This window comes from Elephantulus edwardii, unplaced genomic scaffold, assembly GCF_000299155.1.
Source record: "Elephantulus edwardii isolate Elephantulus edwardi_28Jun2011 unplaced genomic scaffold, EleEdw1.0 scaffold00002, whole genome shotgun sequence".
In the NCBI taxonomy this organism is placed as follows: Eukaryota; Metazoa; Chordata; class Mammalia; order Macroscelidea; family Macroscelididae; genus Elephantulus; species Elephantulus edwardii.
Genome location: NW_006399752.1, coordinates 44,847,610 through 44,862,167, shown reverse-complemented (window position 1 = coordinate 44,862,167; position 14,558 = coordinate 44,847,610). Strand labels below are relative to the sequence as shown.

The window sequence follows — 14,558 nt, the reverse complement described above, 5'->3', positions numbered from 1 at the left end:
AAGGAGATTAATCAAAACTGGCTTTGACAAGCACTGTGGCAATTGGACAATTAAAACAGACATTCGGGGGGCGGGGGGAAGAAGAACAAACTGGGGAGGAGGGTAGAGAAAACAGTGCAACAATGAAGGAATGAAAACCCAAAATCCCTGTAAATGTTCATTAAAACGAATAAAATTTAATAATCATAATAAAAAACACAAACAAACAAACAAACAAAAAAGGGCATCTTTCTGGACCCACAGCAAAGCAAGTCTCCCTGCATCCTGACCCCAGTCAGTTCACCCTCACGTGATGAAGCTGTGGCCCCTTGCAGGGTCATGCAGTCTTATTTTCTCTTTTAAAATAAAAAAATGCATAATATCAACAGAATGGCAGGGAGAAGATTTAGAATGCATAGTTGAAAAAGTACTTCTCGAATAGTTTTAAATATTCAGTTACACTGGAAATGACAAAAATCATATCCTTATCAACTTGAAATACTTCTCTCAAAAGTATTTTGTGATGAGGACAACAATGGGTTAGAACAGTCCTAGCCCATGTGCCTTTCAGATCAAATAATTCTATACTGTACTATTAGAGACACTTATGTTTCACCTAGATACTAGTTTAAGTTAGCCTATGCATCTGAGTAGATGGACAACGACTAAGGATGACAGAAGAACAATCCATGCCTTTGAGTTATCATGCTGCAGAAAAGTACTGAACCTATCACAGACTGCCCAGGGAACACGGGAGAGGGTCAAACCAGGTTGCTCCTTGGAGGCAAGGATATTGAAACTCCGTCTCACATACTTTGGGCCCGTAGCCTTGGAGAAGGACATGATGCTCGGAAGGGTAGAGGGTCAGCACAGGATAGGAAGACCCTGGGTGAGATGGATTGACATGGTTGACTGCGCCAGAGGGGTCAGGTGTGTCCGAGATGGTGAGGTGGGCTCACGATGGCGAAGGTCCAGAGCATTGTTCATAGGGTTGTAATGAGTCATAATTGATTTGATGACACAGAACAGCTCCAATCTTAGGGAGCTCTGCTAGCTTAGTGGTAAGAAGCTGAGCTGCAATCCCAAAGGCATGTGGTTCGAACCCACTAGCTGTCCTATGGGAAAAGACTGGGCAATCTCCTTCAGTGCTATTTACTGTCTCTGAAAATCTGCGGGAGGGTCAAATACAGGTCAGTTGTGATTCAATGACACACAACCACCACCACCTCAATATCAGTTAGTTTGTTGTTGTTATGTGCTGTGGAGTCGTCTACGACTCACAGCAACCTTATCTATCAGGTTAGTGGATTTTATTACTCTTTACTCCCACATGAAGTACTACTGTCAAAATCTCTCGGAATGAAAAAAGCCAGAAAGGAAGGAAAGGCATTTAGGCCAAGGGAACAGCTGTTATGTAACATGAAGTTATGAATTCAGGCGGCTTAAGGAAGACCACCACCACCATGCTGTTTATAGAGAAGCCAGCGTGACGGGGACGATTTTAAAAAATGGAAGCAGATGCAATGACCGCTTTCTGCAGCGGCACCGTGTGTGTGTGGGCTTTACAAACTGGGACTGGAGAATTAAAAACTCCAAATCATTTGCAATGGAAATGCTCCCCACACTCCCCACCGAAGAACAGCAGACAACCAGGAGGCCTGGGGTCTGTCTGCAGATGCAGACGGGGACTTACTGTCATTGAACCTGCCTGAGGCTGGCAAAGCCGAGACGTTACCAACCTACCAACGCTCCTACGCAAGGAGGCAGAGAGGAGCCTGCGAGCCTCGATTCACCACAACCCGGTGACAGCGGCGTCACAGGACAAGGGCCATGAGCCCTGTGGTCAGGCAGCACGCTACCCCAGCCCTAAGCAGCAAGTGTAACAAAGCATATTGGGTATTGCCAGGGCCTCATGAAATTTTTGTGAGCAATTAAGCTTCTCACACAATTCCAAGAAATCTACGTAATTCTGCTATATTTAAGGTGACCGAATCAATAGCAAGTCTAGATTTCACATCACGGGGCTATGATTTTGGGCAATGAATCCATTTGACTTGTCATATGAGTTAAGAAGAATACAAGGAGAGCAGTTTATGTATTTTTTTTTAAACCCACATATTCACTGCTGCCAAGATGACTCCAACCCAGAACTACCCCAAAGGGTGGAGCAGATGTGACCCACAGGGTTTCTGAAGTGAGACACTGTTTTGGAAGCAGACTGTCATGTCTATTTCCCATGGAGCAGCTGGTGGATTTGAACTGATAACCTTTTGGTTAGGAGCTGAATGTTTAGCCACTGTAGCGCCAGGGCTATTCCAGTGCAGTGCCAGAACCCAAACCCATCGCCTCTAGTTGATCCTGACTCATACTGACCCTACAGGGTGAGCAGAACTGCCTCATAGGGTTTCTAAGTCCATGAATCGCGAAGGAAGTGGCCGGCCTTTTTTTGCTCCCATGGACCAGCTGGTGGGCTACTGGTTAGCAGATGAGTACTTTAACCAATATGCCACTGGCACTCTCGTCACTGGGGGGAAGAAACCCCAAAAACTCACTGACGTCAAGCCCGTTCCAACCCTGATGACCTTTCACTGGGTTCCGGAGGCTGTAAATCTTCACGGGAAGAGACTCTCTCGTCTTTCTGGGCGAAGTTTCAAACCACTGGCCTTTCAGTTAACAGCCTGACAAGCGGCGCGTCACCTCCACAGGGGTCCTTTCTGGTGCCGTCCACACTGTAAAGTGCCACTGAGTTGGCCCTGACTCATGTGACCTTCATGTATCAAAGAAGGAGCCCCTGTGTGATCCTGTACCCTTTTCACAACCTCTGCGTTTTTCTAAGCCTGCTGCTCCAATTGCTACGTTGAGCCATCTCACCGAGGGTCTTCCTCTCCTTCGCTGCATCTCCGTTTTTCCAGACATGATGTCCTTTCCCAGGCACTCGTCTCTTCTGATGACATGTGCAAAGTTAAGTGACATGAAATCTCACTATCCTTGCCTCTGAAGGGCATTCCAGCTGCACTCTTTCTGACAGGTACTTCGTCGTTGTTGTTCTTTTTGGCAGTCCATGGCATGTTCTACATTCTCTGCCAACTTCACAATTCAAAAGGCATCAATTCTCCATTGATTTTCCTTATTATTGTCCAACGTTCATATGCATAGGAAACAACTGAAAATACCATGGCCTGGGTCAGGCACAATTCTTTCTTTAAAGTCTTTGTTTTAGCAATTTGATGAGACCCTTGACAGAAGCGTAGTATACTAGGTACCCCAAAACCCCCTGGGGCTAGAGTTAGGATTCTATCTTGCCTTTAATATCTAGGCAGTAGAGGTCACTCCTTGACTCATGTGTCTCTGTCCTTTACCTGCAAGGAGCACCCCTCACTGATGTGGGGGGAGATTGCCATTAAGTAAAGGATGCATAAGAACAGAGTTGTATGCAAGTGTTTTTATGTGTAACTCAAAACCATTCTCCTAATTCCATGAAAACACAGCATAACAGAGGTGCAGAAGGCATTACCGAGCTCGACAGAGGCAGGGGTGGGGTGGAGGCCGTGGGGCCCACTGTCCTGTCATCTTATTTCAGAGGCTGTCCTAAAAGCCAGCTTTTCCATTTCCTAACATAATATCTGCAGCTTGACACACATTAAACAAAAAAGCTATTAAAGAATGGTTCTTTTCGAGATGACAAATGTCTTTAATAAAGGACTCATCTCCCTAGACATACAAAGTATTTGTCTTCTTGGAACTGGAATCACTTTATTAGGAATAACTAAAATGTGCCCAAATGGATAAGCAGATTAAGGATGCAGATTTACACGACAACAAGTGATGCTGCAAGTTTCAATACTTCAAGATGAAAGACTCCCAGGGCTAAAACACTGTTTACATAATCTTTATAAATATCTCTTCTTTTTATACTTCTCATCCTTTGGTGTCATTATGTGCAGCCGCATGAAAAGATGGGCGCCCACTCACCTCTGAAATGCAAGAAGCGCCTTTCGCTGCAGGACCTCCTGCGTCCCTCGCAGAGAAGCTAAGAAAAGGGTCCAATTAGTCAGGGCCATGGGAGATCTGTGAGCTTCTGACGAACACAAAACCCATCACAAAACTGATGCCTTCTATGGGATTTCAACCAGGGCTGGGCCAGGCACTGCAGAGACAGGAAACTAAACCCAGCCCTCCCCACAGGACACTCAAACCCACTGGATGTACTGTGTGGATAAGGAACACTGGGAGCTGGAGGGCATTCACTGGAGCCCATGCATATGATATCATAAAAAATTTTTTTTAAAATGTCAGTTGAGAACTCTAGAAAGAAGCACATTTGTCCTTCCAGCTACAGGCATGGCATTCGTGGTAAAGTCCAGGTTTCTTAGGGTGCAGGGCTGATGCCTTCAGAGCTGTTCCTAACACTGAAGTCATAGCTCTGGGCTGAGGGCAGCTTGGCGCCGTGAGCAAGCCTGCTTCTTTCATACAAGGCAATGGCCATTAACTTGAATGCCTTGCTTTGTGCACGAGGAGTCAATCAGTTCTCTCTATCTCACCATACAATGCTGAAAGAATTATAAGAAGAATTTGGGGAAATAATTTATCCACTGACACTCTCTGCAAGCATATTATCGAACATCTCATTGCATAGAAACAGATAATTAAGATGGTTTGGGCCAGATGCTCCTTCCAACAAAACCTGAAGTATGTCCAACACTCCAAGTACATCCTGTGCTGGGTGTGTTCCAATCTGGGCATTTAAGTGTGTGAGTAGAGCAGGGGCAGTGCCTGACCAGCCCAGGGTGGGGGAGGGGGGACAATTCCTGGAAGTCCTTGGACCCTCCCATGTTCCTGTGCATAAAACCCAAGTCCTCTCACAAGGCAGCCCAGGCCAAGGCTGGACAGGAACGGGCAGCCCTGAGGCTGGTTCAGGCGGGTCATCTCTCAAGCCTGACTCATCTTGCATCATGGGAGACCCGCTGGGCCTGCCCTTCTGGGCTGTGAGCCTTGTCAACCTGATGCACCTGAGGACAGAGCCCAGGGTCTCTAACTCAGGGACTTCTCCCCTTCCCCTTGAATTCTCCTAATAGTTCAAGCTAAGCAGACAGCAACACTGGGACCCTACAGAAAGGCCCAACAGAATGACCCAGCATGCACCCCGTCCTGAAGCAGAAGGGACACCGTGCTGTGTGGTCAGGCAGGCCAGCAGCTGCCTGAGGGGTGGGACTTCTCTCACCATCAGTGGCTTGTAGACTGTATGTGAGCCCCAGAGCTAAATAGCCCTTGGCCTTGAACTCAGACGTCTTCTCTCCCAAATCCACAACGGTTTTGGCAAACTTTTCAGCCTCTTCCAACTGCAAAGGAGAGACAAATTAAACAACAACAACCTGCAGAATTTCTAATCTGAGTTCTCACAAGCATCTGTTGCCAAGATGGATTTCTGATGAGTTTCTTTCAAAGTCTCTCTCCTATCTTCCCCTTCCCCTCTGGGGGAACTGTTTTCTTTTGGGGCCTCTCTAACAATCCCGATGGGCCCCAACTTGCTTTTTTTCTTTATTGCTTTTCTCTCTGCTCATTTGCTCATTTTTTTTTTCAAAGCCACTTTCATACTTGGCTGGATCCTATTTCATCTATACCTTTTAAACAGACTGGTTCTGCAGTGAGGTGAGTCAAGCATTCAGAAATGAAATTCAACGAATTTCTAAAGGATAAAGAATGCCATCTTAGCATGTCTTGTGTCCTCCCCCGCCCTCTCCACTGCACCCCATCCCCGACAACAGAACCTCTTTAGGCTTCCTTGAGTCTTCTACAAGTTATTAACAATTGCAAAGTGCCATCTGGGGTTTGGTTTTGTTGGGTGCCCCCCCTTTTTCACAATACATAACACATGGACCTCGCACTGGCAGATTCCAATGAAGACAAAAATGCACCTGTAAACTACACCCACGGAAAAACCTTTTGCACAATTCATCAGAGGTGAAAAAAATAATAAGGTCTGTTCCTTCAAAGTATGGAGAAATGGCAACGTTATTGAAGCTGAGTGATAGTGCAAAGGAGTTGAATATACTCTTTACTTTCATGGCCTTTGGAAATTTTAACAATACAAATATGGAGAGAAAAAAAGGATTAAAAAAGGGGAAGGAAGGAAGGAAGGAAGGAAGGAGGGGGAAGGGGGAAAGGGGAAAGGGGGAAGGGAAGGGAAGGGAAGGGAAGGAAAGGAAAGGAGGAGAAGGAAGGAAGGAAGGAAAAAAGGGAGAGAAAACAAACCCAAGTCAGGTTTATTTCAGGCCTGGAAATTTGTAAGTTACAAGGGTAAATAAAGCCACAGCTGGAAGCTGGCATTTTCAGACCCAAAAGGTCCAGTCCACTGTGCCACCCACTCTGAGCCTGGCCAGTATCGTCTCCTGGGCTGGCAGGCCTGCCCCTCAGAGCTGCAAGGACCATACAGCAGTGTAGCTGAATCTGTCAGGTGAGTCTGCTCTTTGAAAATACCTCTTTTTTTTTAAAAAAAAAATGTATATTTTCTCATGTTAAATTCAACAAAAATGGAGCACAAGGATTCCTGGGGTCCTGCTGGAGGGGGAAAAAAGCAGCAAGGACCACAGTGGGGGAAACCTTAGCAAGGAGCCCGGAGCTCTGAGAGAACGAACCCATAGATGAAGTTAAAGAGCAGACATCAACCACCACCCGGTGTGGCAACTTCCATCGCAAAGAGCTCGGGCTTTCGATGTTCTGCTCACTGATGCTCATCTGAGGTTCAAAATCAGATTCTTCCCAAATTCAGGTTTGAATAAGAATTTTGGAATAAGAAATCCATGGAAAGTACAATCCGCATCATAAAGCAAAAGATATATATCATTGTTGGCTGGAAAATCAAGCTGCTCTGTAAACGTTCAGCCAGATCACACTCAAGACTCAAATACCGAAGAGCTCGGCTCCGAAGGGCCCCTTTATGATCTGAGACCCGGAGGGGAAACCAAAGAAACCTTTTCTGGGGAAAGAGGAAGGAGAAACGCTTTCGGTTCTTCAGAGCTGGGGGAAGACGGGGTCCCCGGGATTCGCTCTGCTGAGCACAAGCAGTTCAGCACCAGCATCTTTTCCATGTTGTATCAACTGCATAAAGCATTGTGTATCTGACAAAGGATTTCAGTTCTATTTTATCACTGTGCATTCCAAAGAAAAACTAAAACCCTAAAAGCTAAAACACTGATTCCTATTAGACCTTCACGTGGGTGGGTGGATGGGCCTGAGGAGGCTGGCAGCCCAGACCAGGCCTGAGAGTTCAAAACAGGCTGGTCCTTGTGAAGCTGATGGATTTTTTTTTTCCTTGTCCTTTTGTGTTTTGATAAGAAAAAAAGGCCAATTGCCCTGCCCTTGAGCAGCTGCTGGGAGACCATGCCTCCCTACTTGGTGAAGGGGGCCCTGGCCCGAGTGTCTGCTGAAAAGAGGTCACCACTGCTCATTCAGTGAAGGGAGCCCTGGCCTGAGTGTCTGCCGAGGACCAGTGAAGGGAGTCTTTCCCTGAGTGTCAGCTGAGGACAGGTCATTCCCTACTCACTCAGGAGAGGCCACGCCAGCTCCCCAGTGAGTGGAGCCAGAGGAGAGGCCACAGCAGCTCACCCACTGAAGGGAGAGGCCACGTCTTCTCACCCAGAGAAGGGACCCTGAGGAGAGGCCACGCTAGCTCCCCCAGGGAAGGGAGCCCTACCCTGAACATCCGAGGAGAGGCCACGCACCAGCTCACCCACTGAAGGGACGGACCCTGAGGAGAGGCCACGCCAGCTCACCCACTAAAGGGGCCTGAGGAGAGGCCACGCCAGCTCACCCACTGAAGGGACCTGAGGAGAGGCCACGCCAGCTCCCCCAGGGAAGGGAGCCTTGCCCCAAGTGTGTGCTGAGGATAAGCCATTGCCTACTCACTCAATGAAGGGAAAACTATCTTAAGTGTCTGCTGAGGAGAGGTCATGTCTTTTCACCCAGTGAAAGGACCCAGAGGAGGGGCTATGCCAGGTCACCCAGTGCAGGGAACTCTGTTGTGAACACCTGCCGAGGAGAGGCCATGTCTTCTCCCCAAGTCAAGGGGACCCCACCTTGAACACCTGCCAAGGAGAAGCCTCACGTACTCACCCAGTGAAGAGAGCCCATGCACAGCTTGGCGGCAAGGAGCGGGATGGTGGCATCGTCAGGCTTCAGACGGATGCACTCTTTCAACACCTTCACGGCACGGGCAGACTTGTTGAGAGAAGATTATCTCTGTGAAACTTAGAGCTTTTGACAGAGCCAAACACGAATGCCTTCCCAGAGAAGTTCTGGTTAGGACCAGAGGCCTGGGGACAGTTATGACCAGAGCTTAGGGTTCCTGAGAGACAAGGGAGCATGCCATGGTTATAACCAGCGGAAGTGCGTCTCCGTCTAGCTCAAACTGTATCTCCTACTCTTATTCTCCATTATAAAAATAAGAAGATTATGACATGGGGCTTGCGGGGAAACTAAGAAAAGAAGGGATAAATAAAGAACACTGCAATGAAACAGATGAGGAATAGAACTACTTAAAAGAAAGATATTAGGTATTAACTGCATGACAAGAGTCCAGAATAACAGCTGCATAGTAAAGTGGATTGGAGGGGATTTTACTACAATGAAAGAATTTTTTTTTTCAAAGAGAAAAGCAAACTTGTGGGGGTGGGCAGAGAGGAAAATGTGCAACAGTGAATGAATGGAAATCCAAGTTCTCTATAAACTCTCATTAAAATCTCAATTAAAAAAATAAAAATAAGAAGCTTAAAAAAGACAGTCAAGATTTATGCTGAAATAAAAAAATACTCAACTTAAGGCATTCTGCACTAAAATTTTGATCCCACTCAGCCCAAGTAACTATGTCTCAGCTCTAACAGTTCACTAAATGGCTCAACTGAACAAGAACCACCACAGTTACCAAGCACCTTCGCACATGACCTCATTTACCTAAGAACAAGGCTAGGAAGTAGGTCCCATCAGTGTTCCATTTTACAGAAGAAGAAACTGAGGTCCTAAGTAACTCGTTCTGAGCCACGGCTGAGAGGGGCAGTACCAGGATCTAAGTGTAACATCAGGGTCCACCACTCATGCTTGAAACCACTATCACTTACTGCCTAATATAGCTGATTGTGAAGCTGAACAACAGACTTCCCTCCCCAGGAACAGGCTCACTCTCTCAAACATCTGAAGGGGTCCAGGTAAAGAAGTGGCTTCATCACCTAATAAGGTTCAAAAAACCTCACTATCCTTGAGTCAGAACTGACTCACAGCTGACCCACCAGCGCATTTATATTAGCTGTAAAACCACACAGGAGGATTCTATCCTTCTCTGCCCTCGGAGCATCTGGTGGGTTTGAACTCTTGTCTTTGGGTTGGCAGAGCAGCTCCTTATCTAGTAGGATTGCCAAAAGTGGAAAAACTCAATAAACTTTTTCTTAACAAGTGTCCGTGTTGACCCCTGAATAATTAACATGACTAGTCTGTTTACAGTTTGCTTGGTTGTTCATTTAGACATGGCCACGGGACATCTGGAATCACTGACTCAGAAGACCATGTTATTCCAGTCCATGAAAGGCAGCCACATTGACCATGACCCCGACGCAGAAGACATGACAAAGGAGGACTCACTTTTCCAGCAGCCATCAGCGACAGGGCGAACTGGTACCAGAGGTGGAATTCCTCGAAGGCAAACTTCATGGCTCTCTCTAAGCACTGGGTGGAAAAAAAGACACAGACATCTGAGAATCTCCAAGGTCAAGTGTGAGTGTGTGTCTATGCACATCACAAGGATTCCTAGAAAATCCGCTTTCCTGGGACAACATGATATTCTCTCCCCCAAGACACCTCCGAAGAGTAGCCACAGGCTTTAACGTGCTGGAGCAGAGAGGCCAGGGCCACGCAGGGTGACTAAGGCACATCCCTGATCTCCCAGCTTTCACCGAGGAGAGGAAACAGGTGGCCACACAAGCAGATCCACGCCAAGGTAAGGTCACATGTGCCGTGGGGAAGGGAACAGGAAGTGCCGTGGGAACTGGCATACAGAGTAGAAACGGCCTCCTGGAGGCGGGTGATGGGGCTGGCCTTGACAAGGAAGGCTGGGACTGGTGGCACAGGGGGTTAGGCATCGGGCTGCTGGTCAGGTCAGCCGTTGAGCCCACCAGCTGTTCCACAGGAGAACGCTCGGGCAGTCGGCTTCAGTAAAGAGCCTTGGACACCCCATGGGGCAGTTCTACTCTGTCCTGTGTGGTGACTGTGAGAATCGTCTCCACGGCAGTGGGTCTGACAAATGAACAGCTGTGACATGGAAGTGGCCTTTGAGGACGAGGCCCAGCAACATAACAGAAGAGAGGAGGTGTGAAAGGCTGTGTGCTCTGAGGTGGCAACGGCAGGTGGTCCAGCGTGAGCCCATCCTGGGTGGGCAGACAGGGGTGGAGAAGGAGGGCAGCGGGCAGGCAGAGGCCTCGGCCAAGTCACTGAGGGGCTGAAATCCAGCTCTTTTCCAACTTACTCCTTCCCCCTCTCCCACGCCAGCTTTGGTTCTCCTCCTCTGAGCTCAGAAAGTCATCACCACCATCACCGGATGCCACCCATCACTGGATGCCGAGATGACTCTCCTTTCCCCAGCCCAGCCCTACCACCATGTGCAGAAATGATGACCGTTTCTCTGTTTCTTGGCCAGTGCCTATTCATGGGGGTGACCTACAAGTGTTGGTGGGGTTTGGACTTCACCCTGGGCGACCTCAGCTTTCTACACTGAGTGATGTGACCTCATCAGAACACTGCCAGGTTGGGGGTGGGGGGCGCTGTGGTGAGGTCACATGAAATTGGGGACATTCTGGAGAGAAGGTAGCTAGACAGTCCAAGGGCTCAGGGTAACCTGTGAGCCATAAAACCATCCGTGCAAATGGAAAGGATAGGACCTTTCGGAACCTGGGTCTGAGTTAGAATCAACAGGTGAGGCAGCCCCAGGGAGTGAGACTTCTGAGGGGCAGGGGCTGAAGGAGGTCCCAAAGCCTCTGGTCTACCTACCAATGTGAGAGTCAACTTATGGCGGAACAGACTTCTGTGAGACAGAGAGACAGACAGACGAGAGACAGACAGAGAGACAGAGAGCAAGAGAGACAAAACAGAGACAGAGACACACAGAGAGAAACAGTAAAAGAGATAGAGACACACAGAGAGAGAAAGAGAGAGAGAGACAGAGAGACACAGAGAGACAGACAGAGACAGACAGAGAGAGGAGATGAGAGAAAGAAAGAACAAGGACACAGAGAGACAGACAGAGAGAGGAGATGAGAGAAAGAAAGAACAAGGAGGAGGAGAAGCAGCAGAAAAAGAAAGGCACTGCCAATGCATTTAGTCTGGAACACGGGGAGCTTGAGGTATTACATGATGATTAATGGAAGATAATTAGAAATAATCCAGAACTTTCAAAGAAAGATCTACATTGCCAAGAACACACACATGAGAAGGACACAGAAGTCATCAGAAGTGACGAGGTCACCTAGGAGAGTACTGAGAGAGAAGGTAGTGAGAGCAGAACTATGAGAAACATTTCTAGTTCAGAAAGGGGTAGGGACCAGAAAAAGTCACTGAGCAGGGATGCTAGGGTGGGCATGGCACAGAACAGATGCAGTAAGGGCAGGTGAACAGGGACAAAATCATCTACAGCCACGGGGGCTAGGAAGCAGGTTTCCAGCTCTGTGCACATCATCTGGGGCACGTTGATAAGGGTGCCAGGTGATGGTGTCTGGATGAGCAGAAGACGACAAAGGTGAGCAGTGGAGGGAAGGATGATTTCAGCAGAGACCCACAGCGAGGAAGAAGGCGGCATTACCTGTCGCACGGCTGGGCACATGGGGGGTGTTCGCCCACTGGTTCCTATCTAAATCTTTCTCTATGGGGAGGCTTTGAGCATCTCTTCAACACAAGAGGAAGAAGCCAGCAGAGGAGCAGAAACTGAGCAGGTAAGTCAGGCCCCAGAAGGCTCAAGAGCAGGTCTGTGGAACAGCGAGGCCTCAATGCCAGGCTCCCCTAAGGAAACGCGCTCCTCCAGATAAGGACGAGGGCTCCGGCAGGACTTCTGCCTCGCTGTTTCCTCTGTAAAGATGGAGCAGGGCAGGGGTCCAAACCAAGCATCCCCGCTGCTGCTGAGTCAGTTCTGACTCACGGACGCCCCCCACTGGCTTTCTTCACAGAAGCTGTAAACTGTCACAGGAGGAGACTGTCCATCTCCCTCCTGGCGAGCAGCAGGTGGAGCCAACCAGGGGGCCTTTCAATTAGCAGCCCGACAAGCAACGACGACGACACAGGGGCTCCCTGAGTTAGAGTTAGGGGGCTCTTGTTTGTTTAAAGAAAGACCAGAAGTCGTTTAAATATGAAAAAGCTCACCCTGAGTGGGCAGAAGGATCACACTCGAGCCAATTCAAAGGCTATGATGTGAAGCACAGAGGACCTGGAGCACCGTGATGCCCTTTCCTGTCCCGATGCTCAAGGTCCTGGGTGGGTGCTGACGAGACTGAAGGATGGAATGATGGGGAAGCCAGGAGGGGAGGGGGCTGTGAGGTGACAGACAAAAGAGCCACTGAAGAGGGGGCAAAATGGAAAGTACTGGAAAGCAAATTGAAGTGGCTACGAGCAGAGGAAATAATTCCAGATGATATTGACAGAGATCACAACAAATCCTATGCTAATGGGTTGACTGTGAACTAGAATACATGAAACAGGACTTAAGGAATATCTATCTATCTATCTATCTATCTATCTATCTATCTATCTATCTATCTATCTATCTTCTATCTTCTATCATCCATCTATCCATCCGTCCATCCATCCATCATCTATCCATCCATCCATTATCTATTCATCCATTCTTCTCCTCCTCCTCCTTCTCTCTCTCTCTCTCTGTCTGTCTGTCTGTCTCTCTCTCTCCATCCAGCAATGCTACAGGACAGGCATTTCAAGATCCCAAGTCAGATAAACAAGTCATATTTTGATAGGATTAACAACGAGCCAGGGGGAAAGCTGGGCAGCCACATCAACTCTGTTGTGGAAAATGAGTGTTGAGTGGGGTCTCCAGGGACCACTCCACCAAAGGAGGCCACCCTGCTCTCAGCCCTGCTGGGGACAGACTCGGCGCTGGAGACGGAGCAGCCAGGAGGTGAAAAGCCACCCACGAGGGTGACTGTGCAGAAAAGGAGAAAATCACAGGCACGTGACGCTCTGAGGAGCTGCAGCCATTCCCCCCAGACTAGTGACGGAGGTGAAATCCCCTCGTGTGTGCTTAGACCCCTGTAAGCCGGCTTGTCCACAGTATCTCAGTACTCACCAGAGTCAGTGCCAGCACTGGCACCCGGGCCTAAGATACCAGACACCAAAGCCCTGTCAACTACCGGGCTGAACCTAAAAGCAGCCAGCCAATGACATCTACTCCTGTCTTGTCTGTTCCGACTCATAGTGACCCTAGAGGACAGAGTACAAATGTGCGTAACACTGCACCACCAGGGTGCAGTGAAGGGGTCATCATGGTGCCTTTAAGGGCAGTGAAAACTCCCCAAAAGCAGCTTCTCAAGAAGATAAAGTTGGCAAGATGTATCCAGGTGTAGGATACCACAGGTGGGGAGGGAGGTGGGGGAGAGAGAAGACGTTACAGAGAGGAGGATGCTGATCCAGGTGTGGATAGCAGGGGTGGGGAGAGAGGTGCGGGGAGAGAGCAAACATTACAGAGAAGAGGAGGTCAACCAGTGAGGAGCCAACAATATCGGGAAGCTAATTTGGAGGAAGGGGATGAAGAATGGAGAAGGAGGAAATGAGACGGAGCATCCCATTGGCTGGACTTAGACAGGGAGCTGGGAGCCGGCAGGAGAAGACAGAAGTGGGTAGATGCTGATCGAAAATGAGGTTTGTTCCGACAGCTCTACTCAGCCTAATTCAATGCATTATAACCACTAAGTACTTCAATATATACACAGAAACATTTAAATGTTTAAATGCATTTTCTTCCTCCTTTTGCTAAGAGAAACAATAAATATCGACTGTTTTCTGATAAACAATATGAGCTCAGCAGCTGAAACAATCTGTTCTGAATCAGAAAGCTGGTTGCTCCAAATCAGTGCATTCCTGCTTCTTCTGTGCCAATGGCTAACACAGTCATTATCCTCAGGGAAAAACATTTCCTGGGAGCCTAATTGGTGTAGAGTTTTCTATTCCAGGTGCTACATGAAAATAACAAAGGAAGGCAGCCTCACAGCCCAGAAAGAATAAAATCATATGTTCTTGACGTGGACAGAAAGTTGGCAAGTATTTAGTTGAGGCCACCAAAGGAGAGAACATTTGCCATTTTGACTGCCTGCTCTTGTTGGGAGCTACTGTCAAGTCGAATCATGGTGATTCTATGCAGATGCACAGGGCTGACACGCATTGATTCTCAGTAGACCGCTAGGCCTCTCCTTTGAGTTAATCTTAACTTAAAAGCTCTGCTAATTCCCCTCTAATCCTATTTTGTTCAGTGTTTTAATCAGGAAAAGGTGTTGAATTCTGTCAAAGTCCTTTTCTGCATCAACTAATAGAATCATGTG

General features: G+C 48.1%; 1 protein-coding gene across 1 annotated transcript in view; it reads right to left on the bottom strand.

Annotated features, from left to right (window-relative positions):
- The window catches only part of TTC7B (tetratricopeptide repeat domain 7B), a 388,142-nt gene that overhangs the window by 172,242 nt on the left and 201,342 nt on the right, over nucleotides 1-14,558 (bottom strand). Inside the window, exons 10-13 of the mRNA XM_006879120.1 lie at nucleotides 9,610-9,693; nucleotides 8,092-8,196; nucleotides 5,201-5,318; nucleotides 3,952-4,009 (exon numbers count right to left, since the gene is read on the bottom strand). Of these exons, the coding sequence (XP_006879182.1) occupies nucleotides 3,952-4,009; nucleotides 5,201-5,318; nucleotides 8,092-8,196; nucleotides 9,610-9,693 (365 nt within the window). The remainder of the gene's footprint in view (nucleotides 1-3,951; nucleotides 4,010-5,200; nucleotides 5,319-8,091; nucleotides 8,197-9,609; nucleotides 9,694-14,558) is intronic.